General features: G+C 38.7%; 1 protein-coding gene across 2 annotated transcripts in view; it reads right to left on the bottom strand.

Moving 5' to 3' along the window:
- ABCA13 (ATP binding cassette subfamily A member 13) overlaps positions 1 to 17,193 on the bottom strand; it is a 492,370-nt gene that overhangs the window by 263,163 nt on the left and 212,014 nt on the right. For both annotated transcript variants that reach the window (XM_017956721.3, XM_031665413.1), the window contains 4 exons: positions 16,564 to 16,893; positions 14,650 to 14,719; positions 12,451 to 12,582; positions 1,056 to 1,193 (listed from right to left, as the gene is read on the bottom strand). In XM_017956721.3, the coding sequence (XP_017812210.3) occupies positions 1,056 to 1,193; positions 12,451 to 12,582; positions 14,650 to 14,719; positions 16,564 to 16,893 (670 nt within the window). The remainder of the gene's footprint in view (positions 1 to 1,055; positions 1,194 to 12,450; positions 12,583 to 14,649; positions 14,720 to 16,563; positions 16,894 to 17,193) is intronic.

The raw sequence follows: 17,193 nt of genomic DNA, 5'->3' as shown, positions 1-17,193 counted from the left end.
TCAAAAGCCCTGAAGATCATGCTCATATTTATTAATTTAGTGTTCTGCTTTGAAATTGAATTCCAGCTCTGTGAAGCATACAAAGCAACTCAAAAATCTTTCTTCAGCAAGAACAAGAAGCAGACTACATAATGGCAAACACTAAGTGATATCACTGATTACAAAGTTTTGAACCCTTACGATAACCATTTTGTAAAAAAAAAAAAATAAAAATAAAAACACACACATGTATTTTGGTTTAAGTAGAGAAAAAACAACAGGCAGATTAGTTACACATAAAATATTCATGAGAAATAGTCTCCTGAGGAGGTGAGAATGGATAGGCGCTTGTCGATGTGTTCCACATTTTCTAAAAGATTCATAATTCAGAAAAATATTTAGATTGTTTAGAGTACAATGTTGACTTGTAATCTAAACCCACCATGATGGGAGCTTGTTTATCTCTGAGTGATGCATCTCTGTTTCCATGGAGATGGCCTATGAATTCATCCTTTGGCAGAGGTGCCCTGTACATGCACCTGCACCTGCAGGAATAGGCCATGACTCTGGAGTGCAGAGGCACAGGCACAGTCCTGCCCCTATCTCCTGAGAGAACCACAATCCCTATTTGTAAGGGACAGTGGTATTCTCCCTCACACAGGAACACTGAATACACCAGCATAGGTGAGAACACTTAAAAATTTTAAAGTGCTTTACATAGGGTAGCTACCCGTCTTTGCTTTTATTTCCTACACATATTCATTTTGGGACTAACTTCAATTTTACTAAATTGTAATATACACACAAATGCACATAATGCATACAGGGAAGGACGCTAAATAATAAATAATGGGAACTCCCTGGGGTTCCTGGATTTCACAGAACAAACACTGTCAGGGCATACTGCCTCACATCTTGGCCTTGTAGCTGTTTCCCAGCCCAAGACAGCCTAAATGTAAGTCTCTCTACGAATCAGCACACACTTGCAAAGGCTGGACCAGAAAAACAATAAAAACCAAAAACAAAATGGATCAGAGGAAAAATACATGCATCTAATAATTCTGCTCCTTACAAACCTTTACTGTCAAAGTTCTCATGGAAGAAGAACACACTGGAACTTAGAGAATATTGCCTATTTTCCACCAAGACACCCACACTCTTCCAATATGAGGCAGTAAAGGGGAAATACCACGGTTTCCGTAGACCAAATGTTCCTGAAAGAGGAGACAATTAAAATTAGTTTAATTTTTTTTATTTAGATGAAGGTACTGTATTAGAATATCTTAAGTAATTAATATAAAATGTCATTCCATGTTAGTATTTTTAATATATGTCCCAGATACAAAAAAGTGATATCCCAAGGCACAGCTATTAGCTTTGCAGTGGAGCCCTAACTCTCCCTTCTCAGTCTGATCCACGGCCATGTGTTAAAAGCCCCTCTCATCCACTTCCCCCAAGATATCTATAGAGTAGGGGTTCAGTAAACGCTTTTTGGATAATTGCTGAATATTCACAGAGTAAAGTGCCACCTTGTCCCGCACTGCCCTTCTATTTTGTCATTGTTCTTCTTTTGCCTACCTTTGATGTTTGCAAGGATTCCTAAACAAGGGGAAGAGCATGAGTTAAGTGCATGAGGGGATTAATCAATTGAAATGTCCACAAAGAAGAATAATTCATAACGCTAACATTTCCATATGAAACATATTATCATTCTTCAAAAGTATTCTCCAAATTCATTTCAGCCCATTTAACATTCACTTTGCCCTCATTACATGCTGAAATGAGAAGGGATTTCATTATTAACACTTTCCAATTTTCTTTTAACACATCCATTCTAGTTTAAGTTTGATGAATGCAACTTACCTAAAGGCCTAAATTCTACAACTGATTAGAATTAAAAAGGCCTATAGAAAGACTATTATAGCACTTTGATCATCAAGCAGAAGAGAGATATGCAAGCCCTTGCACTTTCTAATCAAAAAATAGAAAGAGATGTTCAGGCACTCAAAGGAGAGCACATGTATCCATTACCTTTTGAAAGTAAAGGGAAGGTTTGCAAAATTTTTCTCCCATTCTATAGAATGGGAGAAATGTCTGTTTACTCTGTCAATAGTTTCCTTTGCTGTGCAAAAGCTCTTCAGTTTAGTTAGATCTCATTTGTCAATTTTTGCTTTTCTTGCAATTGCTTTTGGCATCTTTGTCATGAAATCTTTGTCTGTGACTATGTCCTGAATGGTGTTGACTAGATTGTCTTCCAGTGTTTTTATAGTTTTGAGTTTTACATTTAAGTCTTTAATCCGTCTTGAATTAATTTTTGTATATGGAAATAAGGAAGGTGTTCAGTTTCAATTTTCTGCATATATCCAGCCAGTTATCCTCACACCATTTATTAAATAGAAAATCCTTTCCCCATTGCTTGTTTTTTTAGGTTTGTTGAAGATCACGTAGTTGTAGATGTGTGTTCTTATTTCTGGGTTCTCTATTCTGTTCTGTTAGTCTGTGTGTCTGTTCTTGTACCAGAACCATGCTGTTATGGTTACTGTAGCCCTGTAGTATAGTTTGAAGTCAGGTAGCGTGATGTCTCCAGCTTTGTTCTTTTCACTCAGGATTGTCTTGGCTATTCAGGCTCATTTTTGGTTCCATGTGAATTTTAAAACATTTTTTTCTAGTTCTATGAAGAATATCAATGGTAGTTTAACGAGAATAGCATTGAATCTACAAACTGCTTTTGGCAGTATGGTCATTTTAATGATATTAATTCTTCCCATCCATGAGCATGAAATGTTTTTCCATTTGTTCTTGTCATCTCTGATTTCTTTGAGCAGTGGTTTGTAGTTCTCCTTGTAGAGACCTTTCACCTCCCTTGTTAGCTATATTCCTAGGCATTTTGTGTGTGTATGGTAATTGTGGATGGAAGTTTGTTATTGATTTAACTCTGGGCTTGACTGTTGTTGCTGTATAGGAATGCTTAACTATGCATCTGACAAAGGTCTAATATCCAACATCTATAAGGAACTTAGATAAATTAAGCAAAAAACAAACACCCCATTAGAAAGTGGACAAAGGACATAAACAGACATTTCTCAAAAGAAGACATACATAGGGCCAACATATGGAAAAACCTCAACATCGATGATCATTAGAGAAATGCAAATCAAAACCACTATGAGATACCATCACACACCAGTCAGAAAGGCTGCTATTAAAAGGTCAAAAATTAACAGACGCTGCTGAGGTTGTGAATAAAAAGGAATGCTTATACACTGTTGGTGGGAGCGTAAATTAGTTCAACTATTGTGGAAGACAGGTGGTGGTGGTTCCTTAAAGACCTAAAGATAGAAATACCATTTGACCCAGCAATCCTATTACTGAGTATATACCCAAAGGAATATATATCATTTTATTATAAAGACACATGCACACGCATGTTCTTTGTGGCACTATTCATAATAGCAAAGACATGGAATCAACCTAAATGCCCATCGATGATAGACTGGATAAAGAAAATGTGGTACATATACACCATGGACTACTATGCAGCCATAAATAGGAATGAGATCATGTCCTTTGCAGGGACATGAATGAAGCTGGAGGCCATTATCCTTAGCAAGCTAACATCCTTAGCAAAGGAACAGAAAACCAAATATTGCATGTTCTCACTTATAAGTGGGAGCTGAATGATGAGAACACATGAGGGGGAACAACATGCCCTGGGGCCTTTTGGAGGGTGAAGGGTGAGAGAAGGTAGAGGATGAGAAAAAATAACTGACGGGTACTAGGCTTAATACGTGGGTGACAAAATGATCTGTACAACAAACCCCCATGACACCATTTACCTATGTAACAAACCTGCACATGTACCCTTGCACTTAAAAGTTACAAAAAAATAAATAAATAAAGTGAAGAGAAGTTGTTGAGCTGGTGTCAGGAGTAGCACTGTTGTTTGTGGGCTGAGTTGTGTCTCCCCAGGTTTCACAGGTTGAAGTTCTAACTCCCTGTACTTCAAAATGTGACTGTATTTGGAGACACAGTCTTCAAAGAGGTAATTAAGGCAAAATGAAGTCACAAGGACGAGGACTAATCCAATGTGAGTGCTGTCCTCATGAAAGAAAATTTGGACACAGATACACAGGAACGACACAAGGAGATGATGCCATCTGCAAGCCAAGGAGAGTGGCCTAGGGAAAAACCAGCCCATACATATACCCACATACTCAGGCCTACACCTTGATCTCAGACTTCTGGCCTCCAGGATTGTGAGACAATACATTCCTGTTGTTTGAGCCACCCAGTCTGTGGTACTTTGTTGTTGCAGGCTGAGAAAATTAATGCAAGCAGGCGTCCTCCAACAACCTTGCAAAGCAATAACCATCCCTCTGTAGGAAGAGGATGAGTAGCAGCTGGATAATCAGGTCATATCACAGCCAGCATTCCACTCACTCTGTTCCAGGCACTGTCCAGGGCATCTGGTTGTATTAATTCACACAGTCCTGTGACCACCAACATGTCAGGTACAATTATCACCTCTACCTTCCCAATAAGAAAAGGAGGAACAGGAAGGCTTGCCCAGTGATGCACAGCTGGTGGCTCCCGAAGCTACACACTGGTTAGCCTCTCCTCTAGCATCTCCTGCCTGTCTGAATACGCAAGTGCAGGCATGAGGATGCTTTGGGTTGCCTTTTACAACAAGAAAGAAGCACAGTTTCTTCCAGCACCAATTACACAATAAGCCCCTGTTGATACATACATGAACAATGAGTGTGTGGAAATCAAAGGAGATAGAAAGCGAGCAAACACATCAGGAAGATTATTCTCACAAAGCTACAGGTCTTGGGCTGAGAGGCCTCCCAGGCAACCACACTCAGTTGCAGCTTAAGTGGGCACCACCCTTAGCAAGGACAGTAGGCAATGGGATCCGGATGCCTTTAAGTGTTTATATATTTGAATTAGTAATTAAAATTCCGGGACTCTAGATGACACAATGAAAAAGTGGGAACGTACATCTGAACATAGAAAAAGCAAAAATTATTTAAACTTGCAAAGTAAGAGAAAGGTGCAGGAAGTTATTACTTTCATTTGATGAAATATTGAGCAGCCATTAACAGTACTTTCAAAGATGTGGATAAATGCTTATGACAAAAATATTTTTTAAAAACATAGAGGGAAATTTACATATATAGTATGAACCCAACTAGGTACAGAAAACTGTCTGGAAAAAGCCTGGGAAATGTTAGTTTTGGTTAGTGAAATCAGAGATAATTGAATTTTTTTTTCTGCTTCCTCAAAATTTTTTCCTGCTTCTCCATAAACTTTTCAAACATTTTACAATAAGCACATATCCATCTGATGTATTACAGCTCAAGTTTTCAGAACCATAGGGGAGAAAAGAATATTTCACACATGCACATTCTAAAGGTGAAATACGGCACAATTTGCCTGTTCCAAATGAAGTCATTGAACACCTTCACATTGTGAGTGTACGCATGGAAATCCTGAAGCAAGCCTCAGCTCTGCTTCACTTCGATACAAGTGGAAGTTGTACAAAGATAAATATGATTTCAAACTTTGGGCCATGACTAAAAGTGAGGATCACCATACATGTGTGTGTGTGACACACACATACCCACATACACACGCACACACACAGGCATTCACACACATGAGTACACGTGTACACAAGCACATATTCATGCAGCACATGCACACATGTACACACACACAAGCGTGCACACATAGGCAACTGCAACAATGTCAGGAGTCACCAGTTTCTTGCAATGGAGCTAAGTCATTACTCTTTATTAGTTGTGTCCTTGTTTTCTCACTTGAGTCTTTGGGAAATGACACCTTACTGCAGCCCTGACTTACTGTGGGAGATGCTTTGCTGAGAAATGAATAACTAAGCATTTTGTACAGAGGTAGGAGGACAGACTCTGGCTCATCTCCCAGGGCTCACAGTTCCAGCTGTCAGCCCAAGAATGAGCAGGACAGGTGAGGCCTCAGCACAGTGACGAAGGAACACAGCAGAAGTCCCCTAGATCTGGAACATCGTATCCCTTGCCCTTCTGTTCTCCGGTTTACACCTTCCTGTTCCAGGGAGATGTCAGTCATCAAACACAAATCAACTAGTCACACCCTCTAGTGGTATGAGGGACACACAGATGAATCAGGCAGAGACTGCACCTTCTTAGGACCTTCATTCTAGTACAGATGACCAAAAAAAAAATCATTGAGAGAAAAACGCGAGACAATATTGTCATTGTAGGGTTTCCACCTATGCAAAACAAAAGCAGGCCCTTCAACCCAAGAAAAAGGAGCGAGAATGAAAAGACAGAGATGCTGGGAGGGATGCTAGATTCAGAAAATACAAACACAGGATGTCCAATTAATTTTGAAATTCAGACAAACAAGTAATGTTTTAGTATGAATATGTCCCCCAGATTATTTGTAGTTTATCTGAAATTTGAATTCATCTGGGTGCCCTGTATTTTATCTGGCTACCCTGTGTGGGTGTGCTGGGTACATTGGAGACTGCCCCCCAACTCCCCATCAGCACACGGGAATAGAGAGAGAGAGAGGCATGAATCTGCAGCAGAGCAGGTTCAGGTGGCCTGGGAGCCACTGAGGATATTAGTTATTCTCTAGACATTTTGGAGTTGTGGAAGACTGTCATGCAGGGGAGGGACATAGTCCATTTGGTCTATTTTTTAAAAAGATAACTTTGTGTCAACACGGAGGTAGGGTGCAGAGGTGAGGTGCTGGGGTCGGGGATACCTAGAGGAGTGGGAAGGAGTTACAAGGGCACTGTAACTCGCTGTAAGTCCAGATCAGGCACAGTGAGGCCTGATCTAAGGTAATGGCTTCAGGGATGGGAAGTAGAAACAAACTATGAAAGACATTCCAGAGTTAGGAAAAAATAAATTAGAAATAAATTGAATATTAAGGGTTGCTTTGCTAATTAAACCACCTCAGCTGTAATCTGTCTGGACTTTTAAAGCCTCCTAAAAGCCTCCTAATTAATCTACTAATCTAACTAAAGCAGAGAGCAGCCAAATGCAAGTTGGCATGGAGGCCGTTCAGCTCTTTGGCTTGCCTCTGCAATCAGCTTTTGCTTATAAATCCAAACTTGGTGTATGTGCACACTCTAGAAGCACATACAACCTGCTCACGTTACCAGATGTAATTGGGCACATTAATATGTGCAAAGGTCCTCTATTTACACCAAGCTTTTCTCCTCAAGGGGAACTGCCTGCTGGCTTATGCAGGCCAGGAAACTAATTAGCATTGCCCCGCAAAACTGACAGTGATAAAAGAAGAAGTCAATGAAATTAGACAGATCGAGCAGAATCAAATTTAATTGGAAGCATATAAAAAGAGTTTATGCAATGAAAACTCTTTGAGAGGACCAGATGTTTGCTTGTGAGCTCTTGACTCAAGCGTGGAGACCTCCAGTTGATGCTGAGCCCTGCAGGCCAGAAAATGATCTGATGCTGGATCTAGAGTCTCCCAGTCAGACAGCGGGGCTGAGAAATGCTGGGGTCATACTCACCGGGTCACTTTAAAACAAAGAAAGAAAATGGAGAGAAAAGCATTTGTTTGGGGTATGGAGTGTGTGTGTGTGTGTGTGTGTGTGTGTGACAGAGAGCAAAAGAGAGAAATTTCTCACCTGTCTCCTACCTCTCATCTGGAGACACCCTCCTACCCACAGGAGACTTTGGAACAGTGTTTTACAATATAGATTTTATTATTACTCAAGTATGATGATGCCAACAAATCAGGAACTAACTGTCATTGCAACTATACTTTGTTACTCACAGACCCCAAGAGAAGGAGGCATGACACACCACACAGGGTCACACAGGGAAGCACCAGTGTCAGTCAGGAGACAAGGGAAGTAGGGAGGGGTGTTATGGGAATGTGAACAAAAACCTTTACTGTGGTTTCCAAGGGAAGCAACATGTGAGGAAGGGCAAGTACATTTCTAATTAACTAGTGTGAGTAATTTCATCAGGCTCTTGGGGAGAGAGTCTGTGCCTAGTTGGCTGGTACCTTGCCCTGGGCTCATCAGGCCAGGTAGACAGTGGCCCTGAGTGTGAGCACCCCATAGTGGTAGGGGTGTGGGCTCTGGATTGGTTTGCATGTGAAAGGCACATCCACAGGTGAGTCCTTCACTATGGCTAGGAACTGGCTATCCCTGGAAGGAACAGTCCCTCTAGGGTCAGTCACTGCACGCCTTCAACTCCAGTCAAAGCCTCAGAAATACAGAAAATAAAAAAGTAGGATTAATACAATGGGGATGGTACAATTGCTTTTAGGGTGCAGATGCCTGGGTTAGTCAATATCCTCCAAAGGGCAACAAAGAAATGTCCTTGACTTGCCTTCTGTGAGCCTGACCAGTTGTGCAAATGCAAAGTGTTGCATGGTTATTGAGCCTAGGACATATAAACTCAAAGTTTCTGTGCAGTTTCAGTATACACTAAATTTGTCAGAAATTCAACCACTGTGTAAACCAGTGGAAGATTATTGTTTAAAGTAGAAATTGTTCATTGTTTTGGAAAACCATGCCATCAATAGTGATGTCACTCACTGCTTTCAAGTTTGCAATGCAGTATGACTGTATCAATCCTCAATCTGCCCCATTATACCCAAATACATGACAAAAGATGTGAAGATTGCTTGTAACAAACTTAAAACCAGATATATTTAAATTAGTAGAAATTCAGAAAATGTACTAAATTGTATTAATAAGGGTTAGTAACTATATTACATTGTCATTCTATATATATATATATATTTTAAAACTGTATAGCAAAATAAGACCATCTGGTAAAAATTATACATTGAAATGATTAACATGAGGCTCCCTATTACTTTTCAATCTTATTTTGACGCTGTTCCCTTGGCTTCTCTATAAAACGCTCTCATATTATTAATATTATTCCTTTGTCCAATCAGTCCTCTATTTCCTGTCACTACTAAAGAATAGATCTCCAAAGTCTTTAAAAGACTGGAGGCTGAATGGAGAGACTGAAATGAGATAGAATCATAAGAAAGGAAATTGATCTTCTGTTATGTTTTGTCATTACCTGCCCCATGTGTTAAACACAGGGAATTTCCTTATTACTTTTAAGTAAGACCCAGGTCATTTACAAAAATATCATTATTTTATTCACCTCATTAGTGTATAATATTTCTTCCCACATTTTTCCTACTTCAGTTGAAGTTATTTTCATCTTTTAATCACATACCAATAAATCTGATCTAGTATTACTTAACATTAGCTTTACTTCTAGTGTCTACATTTCTCTTTACTTGTGCATTTTCTTTCCTTTTAGTACCAAATGGCTTCCAACCATTTTCCTTCTTTTAAATCCGAACTTATTCCAAATAAAAGCAAGCAGCTGAATATCTCATTCTGTGTTCTAATGAATTCTTGCCTGAGCACTGATAATTTACATGTTATCTTATTATAAATTACTTTCTATTTCTCTTTTATACTAAAATTTTAAAATTACATTAATTTTAAGACTCATACACAGGTAGTTTTCATTATCTATAAGTTTCATTTCAAGAGAGTAAAGGAGGTAATATAAAATATTTGTCTTAAAAAGAAGGTATTGGGTCTGAGAGCTCCTAGAAATTACAACCCTCTTTATGGATCTGAAAGCCCATCAATAGTGTCTGGCAATTTTATTCCTTGTTATTATCGGCAGACTTTGTCAAAGTGGAAAATAAATACTTTGGGCAATTTGGGAATATGCAAATTGCCAACTCTTATTTTTAGCTTTCGAAATAAAAGAATCTGAATTCTGTGATAAATTCAAAAATCTTTATTGACATATTTATTCAGCTCTATGCCTTTGTATTTTTAAATATGTGTTATAAATATGTTCGAGTTTGATTTTTTTTAATTCTGTAATAGACTCTGATCTTTTTTCCTAACTAGCTGGTAGGTAAAATTAGTGTTACAATCACAAAGAGAAAATATAAAACCCACCACTCTAAATTCACTAAACAAAATGTTGAAACGAGTGTCTGCCATTCAGAGGTGGATTGAGGGCCTCCTGCATTGCTTCCCTTTGCAGGGTGTAGGATCCAATGTAGCTGGGAATCGTAACTCATTAGAGGTCACAGAACACTTTGTGTGGCCTGATGAAAACATGGAGACATTCCCTAGAAAAGGTACATCCGAGTGAACTTAAGGGAGACTTGCGAAGTAAACTCAGGAGATCTTTTTCTCCAGTTGGATGTGGTAGGGTAAGAGCTGACTCTGAAGCAGCTCAATTTTTACATATTGGGTAGATGTTAATCATGAGCCATGTTGTGAGACTGCAGGATTGTGGCGTGAGTGTATGAAGATGATGGATTGTTGGTTTAACCTTAGCCTAATGGGAGGGCAGGGAATTAGGAGTCTGAAGAAATGGAAGGACAGGAGGAGATGAAAGAGGGAACAGAAGATGATGGTTTCCCCAGTCGAATATACGTGAGTTCCAAATGTGGCATGGTTCAGACGGCCAAGGTACTTCCAAAAGATTACCAAATCCAGTATTTGAATCTCCTGGTCCCCTGAGGAAAACGATTTTTTTAAATTTCTTCTGAGCCTCAAGTTAACCTCACTGAACTTTTAGAAAGAATTTCTTCTTAAAAGCCACCAGCTTAGCCGAACATCCCCTGACCCACAGGATAGGGAATGACTCAATACTGTCCCACTGGTGGGGACATTCTCACCATCACTCAGCTTTTCTGAGTTCAATTACCTTCTTCCATGAGTGTACCCCCAATTCCCTTTTCTTCCCTTCAAATATGACCTAGACAGTGAACCCTCTGCACACCAGACATCCACCTCAAGGCTCAGTCTCTTTTAAAACTTTTCAATTTAGAATTCCACAGTGGGATTCAGAGCGAAAGTCTCAGCTGAATACAATGTACCTTTGCTTCACTATAATGTAGAAAAATACTACCCCTAGGAGCCTCTTGCCTTAGATGCTGATGGTTGAGGGAGAAATCAGATCATTCTGGGTCCCAGGACACATTTTATCTTCATCTCAACATTGCAGAGTAGACTTTTTTTGCTGGTCTTTTGCATTTTAAATTGATATCACAGATGTATTTTGTAACATTACTGTCTTATGTTATTTTTGCTTCTTCTCAATAGTCAATTGCTTCTCATCCAATTTCCTAACCCTTGGCCTTCTCAATTCATTTTTTTTATCTCTTATTTCCTAGAATCTTATTTCTTAAGTTTTGTTTTCTTAAATTTTATTCAAAGTACCAAGACGATGCAGTCTAAGTTTTTCCTAAATAAATCACGTTTCCAATTTATGTTCTCTCTCTACCTCTTGAGGGCCATATATTCCTACTTTTGTGTAAAATGATCTTTTCAGTGACCCATATTATTTTTATGTTTACCCATCCCTAAATGATTCATGAACTCTCCAAGTCTGGAATGTGTTTTCACAAACAGAATGAACAGTGTTTGTTTTCCTTCTATCCCTCCATTTTCATTTGTGTAAGATTAGAATCTTGTTTTTTTACATTTTTAATTTTAATTTAGTTAGATGCTATTTGCCTAGAAAAGCATAGAACCAGGTTGCAAGTAATTTCAGTAAGAAAATACACCACCATTAAAGTGTTATCTCTAAAAAATAAAATAAATAATTTTAAAGTGCTATTTCTGCTCTTTTGGACCCGAACCAAAAATGTAAAGTATGCATGACTCTTTTCCTCCCAAAACAGCTAAGAAAACCCATTACCATTAGTGGGTTTTTTTGTTTGTTTGTTTGTTTTTTTAACCATTGATACACTTGTCCTCCAGACCTCTGGGGAATGCCTGCCACACCAGGAAAAAAGTGTGCCACATTTGGGAAACCCCATATCCGTGACAACACTGAAAGCCCTGTGGTTGGACATGGCCCCTCACTCCCAGCCCACCCTATCTAGCTGCCTTTAGGCTTTGCCTGCTTCTCCCCAGGTCCTGCCACCTGCCGACCTGCCACTGGCTGAGCGCTTGGCCCCTAGACCCCCACTAGAAGTGACTTTCTGCCCAAGGCACTCTGAGCACCCCCACCCCCACCTCACCTGACCTCTTTGCTGTCTGGGAGCCTGCAGCACCATGGGCCCCCAGGTTCTCTTGCCCCTCACCCCTCATGCGTGTTGGGAAACACTCTATCTAGGAAACCAGGATATTTTCTGTGTAGACTGAAATCTACTTGTTGGGAGCTGTTTGGTGGGCCTGGTGAGTTTTCATGCTTATTTCATCCTGGCTAACCCCTCACATGGCCTTTCACCTTCCACTCAGGAAACAAAACCATCACATTTTTTCTCAAAAATGTACAGCTCCTTTTAAAATATATTCTAAGACTTCCCTTTCTGGATCTTCCTTAAAAAATAAATGATTATTCTAATATTTGTGCATATAAATTCAAACTGTTTCTAAAATTTATTTTGTTATCTTATAAAGTGCAAAATTCTTACCAGGAATCAAGTTGCTCAAGTACCATCCACACAAAAAATAAAGGCTTGAATCCAACAGAATCATCCAGCAAACCCAGCCAAATGTCATGCCCCCTTGTTCTGGAGCCTGGTACATATTATTCCACTGAATCCCTAGCAGGAAGAAAAAGGTCAGAGTTAGAACTGCACAAGCTCTTTTACAGTAGATTTTGTCACAATGAGTTCATTACTTCTGGAAGCTCAAGTAAAGTTGAATAGAACTAAAACAAAAAGAAGGTCAATACCACTGGCCATAACTCTTCAAATGAAATGTTAACTTGTGCAATCTTACACCTATTTCAATGATACCAGGTGGGGTGATCATTAACTACATTTTAATATCTAATACTTTAAAAAGTTTTAAAGGTCACCTTACTCCTATCTAGTTTTATTTACTGAGTAGAAAGGACTTTGTATTTAAGGAAAATCAGCATTCAAAAAAAATTTTTAAAGTCTCCTTGAGAACCCAAATTCTAAACTGTGTAACTCTCTGTGCTCTTGGAAAATACATAAATAGGATATATAAGAACTAGGGTGGGAAAGAATTATTATTTTCTTATAATATGTTTGTGATTTATTTCTGGATTAACATATAATTTAAGAAAAATATTCCCCTTTCTAAATTTCCCTATGGTACCAGGCTACAGTTCAATAAAATACAATTTTTAATCATTGTGTTCTTGGAATTTAGACCACAACTTTCAAATGGTCTAACAGTGACCATTTTTTGTTTCTATCATCTTGATTCAATTTATTCTAAAGGTTAGTTAGAAGAAATCATTCAGGATTACTCATCTGTAAAAGAACATTTTAATATGTCTTACTGAAAAACTCTAAGAACTCAAAGACCAGTATAAATTAACTGGCTAATGCAACAATAGCTAGAGTCAAATTTTACTTATAGCATGTGTTTTACCTCTGTTAACAAAAACATCCCCTACCCCCGCAAAACCACACTAATATCTATGAAATATATGTATGTTCTGGTTTAGAATTTTGGTTGTCAAATTCTCAATATAAGCAAAAAATGCTGCCAATAGATTTTTAGAAAATCATTTTAGGCTGCATTGGTATGAGATAATTGCACTCTATTTTATGCTGATTAGACTTATTTCTGGATCCTGATCTTCAGGAATGATCTAGTAAATCTAGGAGTAAAGATGAGAGCCAACAAATATGTGGATGGTTGTCATGTGAAAGGAATAATTAGAAAGGAGAAACTAGAAAACACGGATAGAGGATCTAGGAAGACAGATCCCAGGTCAACAATCATCTAACACAGTGGTACTATCCTTTTTGGTACCAAGGACCAGTTTCGTGGAAGACAATTTTTCCACAGACTGGGGGATAGAGGACGGTTCCAGGATGATTCAAGTGCATTACATTTATTGTGCATTTTTTTCTATTATTATTACATTGTAATATATAATAAAATAATTACACAATTCACCATAATGTAGAACCAGTGGGAGCCCTGAGCTGGTTTTCCTGCAACTAGACGGTCCCATCTGGGAGTGATGCGAGACAGTGACAGATCATCAGGCATTAAATTATCATAAGGATCATGCAACCTATTGCATGTTTGTGAACCTTTGTGACACATGCACCTATGTGAACCTTTGCATGCACAGTTCACATAACATTCAGGCTCCCATGAGAATCTAATGCCCCCACTGACCTGACAGGAGGTGGAGCTCAGGCAATAACGTGAGCAATGGAGAGTGCCTGTAAATACAGATGAAGCTTCTCTCCCTTGCCTGCTGCTCACCTCCTGCTGTAAGGCTCAGTTCCCAACAGGCCATGGACTGCTCCATGGCCCAAGGGTTGGGGACCCCTGATCTAACAGATGAACACATTTGCATACCCTACTCTTGGAAGGTTCAGAAGGTCACTCACCTGACCCGACGTCAGGGGTGGTATAAGGAAGACCCGAGCATTGGCTGGGTGGTTGACCTGGGTAGTGTCTGAAGCAAGGGATGCCATGATTATTCTTAAATGTTCTCAAAACTGGGGCTACCAGACAGTGGGAGGTGTATACAACAGTGAAACCAGATATCCGAATCTCATTCTGAATGCTCTACTTGATAATGAAGACTTCCTACTGGATCACTTGCAATATAACTATTAATTTCCAAAAAGGTGATTCACTGAGAGTTACTTTTTACACATGCATGCTCTTACCTGTCTCTTGTCCTTCCAGGAATGTAATAAAAAATACTCCTTGTCCAAAGGCAGTTGTGGAGAGAAGGCACTGCCCACAGATTGATGGAGTGAAAAGAAAAACTGCACGTTAGTGTTTGATTGGGACACAGAAAATCCACAACACTTAATTCAAAGAGAGAAGTCGTAACAACTTTTCATTCTGATGATGCCCAACCATCGCTTCAGGCAGTCATTTAAATATTTTAATCTGAAAAACATAGTGGAATGTCAGTCCACTCTGAAAAGCATAACAAGCTAGTTTTTAACGTTAAAAGGAATTATTTCTCTTTACTGAGATGCTTGAAGTGTCATAAATCCAATGCATCATACACAGAATGTGTAACACAGAACAGTGAAAAATGGAATAGAGCAATTTACTATTTTTTATTATTAAGTGAATGCCCTGGAGCATACTGCAGGCTGTCTGATGGAATACATACACTATTCTACACTAGAAAGAAGGCGTATTGAAGAAAAATGTTATTTTATCTCAGTGGAGAGGTCTTATGTTAGAAAGAAACCCCATTAAAAAAAATCTTACATTAAAAAATACAATGTACCAGAGTTAGATATTTTTTATTTACTAAAAAGCATTTGAATATGTAAAAAGAAAATCAAATTTTATATGCATAGGACCCACAAATATAAGAACCGAGGTAAAATTAAAAACACCACCATTTGAAAATTAGGTCAGATCGTGGATGACTCCTTTTCTATGTACAAGGAGTATATGGGGAAGGACCGTGAATGGTCCCACTTGTGTTAATTATTCTGAAAACATCTACCTAACACTAATATGAAATTATTGGTTATGAATTTTTACAAATGTGACATAAGCCAATCAACACCAATGAACACATATCAATAGATAAAACACTGACGGAATATAACCACTTTTTCATTCTGCATGTGTATCTATGTTGTGTGTACATGGTTAGTAGAAACCAGAGAGCTTTGAATCATTTATTGAAGTTGAAGAAAACTCAGTTGGCTTTCATGTAAATATTTTACTCTAGGCCCTAAATGAGCAGAGAAGGGGTTCTGCTCCCAATAAGTGAGTGAAGCACTGGGGCTTTCATGAATCCTGTGCTGGACAAAAGGACTTTTAAGGGCCTTTAAATACCCCTGAGCAGCCCTGTGATCTAGGTCTCCTTGACATCTCCCCAAAGTCTCTGTTAATGACTCTGTCATATCTCTCAACAGACTGCAATTTTAGGAAGTCACTTCACCTGCTGGAGAGAATAGTCTTGAGCGCAGTGCAAGTGTTTACAGTGATGCCACTGGCTCTCTGAAGAGATCATTTTAATAGGGATGGTTCACTCTCGCTTTGATTGAGTTCCTACTATGTTTCAGGCACTGTGCTTGCCAGCAACTGTCATAAAATAATGAATACGTTTTTTATGTTCTACGTATTTGATGTTACAGACCTGAAAGTGTTATCATACTTTTTTAGGAGGTACATTTTAAATGGACGAGTGACTCTGACGTTGCTAACGGAGAGATTTTTCTACTCAATGTGATGTAATTCATAATGCTTCAAGAAAAAATGCTGATTTTTTGCTTCTAAAATATCTTTAGAAATCTATTATTTTCCATGCATGAAAGAAAGAGAAAATAAAGTTATATGCTTCCTTAAGAATGCTGCTTATTTTCCAGAGTCTGCAGAAAGTCTCTGTTACGTAAAAACTGGATATTCTTAATGGGCTGCTGTCCAGCAAAAACACTGCAGTTTCAATGGTTTACATTTGTGGATAAGATTTTTAAAAGCAGATATCAGAAAACCCATGTAGATATGAATATGACAAATTGAAAAGGTGAGGGTGGTTGGTCTTGTTTTGTTAGATAGATTGCAGTTTTGTTTTATTTTGTATTTTTACAAAACAACTTACTTACCAGAAATGTCTGAATGACAAAACTTAATTGGTTATGTAGAACCAATAGAACTATGTAGGGCAGAAAGCTGATCATGTACACCAGGCTGGTGCAAAGGGCCGCTGTATTAGCTTGGTTGAAAAATGCACTCAAGAGGTAGCTCAGCATGACGACTGACATCCCAAAATCCAAGAGAAAGAGGAAAATAATAAAGGCATTGCTGTGTGCAAAGATGCCACTTGTTTTCAGAATGATGGCCAGAGCAGCACTGCTTAAGGTCAACACAACCATGTTCTCCAGGAACCAGGCCAGGAAATGGGTCATTGGATGCACTCCCATCATCCGCAGATACTATCAAAAAGAGAACAAGCCCAAGGTTACCACAGAATGCATACTTGAGGAAGAACAAATCAGATAGTAGGAGAAAGAAGGTGGACCAGTGGAAAGGTAAATCTGCTTGCTTGCAAATACAACCCTATAAAGGGCCCTGGGAAGGACATTGCCTCCTCAAGCTTGGTATTTGATTTTCATGAGCACTTGTATCCTGGAACTTAAAATTAAGTTAAATTTTTAAAAAAGAGCCATTTGTGACAAACCCATAGCCAATATCATACTGAACGGACAAAAGCTGGAAGCATTCCCCTTAAAAAT

The sequence above is a fragment of the Papio anubis genome, chromosome 4 (assembly GCF_008728515.1).
Source record: "Papio anubis isolate 15944 chromosome 4, Panubis1.0, whole genome shotgun sequence".
Lineage (NCBI taxonomy): Eukaryota > Metazoa > Chordata > Mammalia > Primates > Cercopithecidae > Papio > Papio anubis.
Note: the sequence above shows the minus strand (reverse complement) of the source record. Positions and strands in the feature narration are given on the sequence as shown.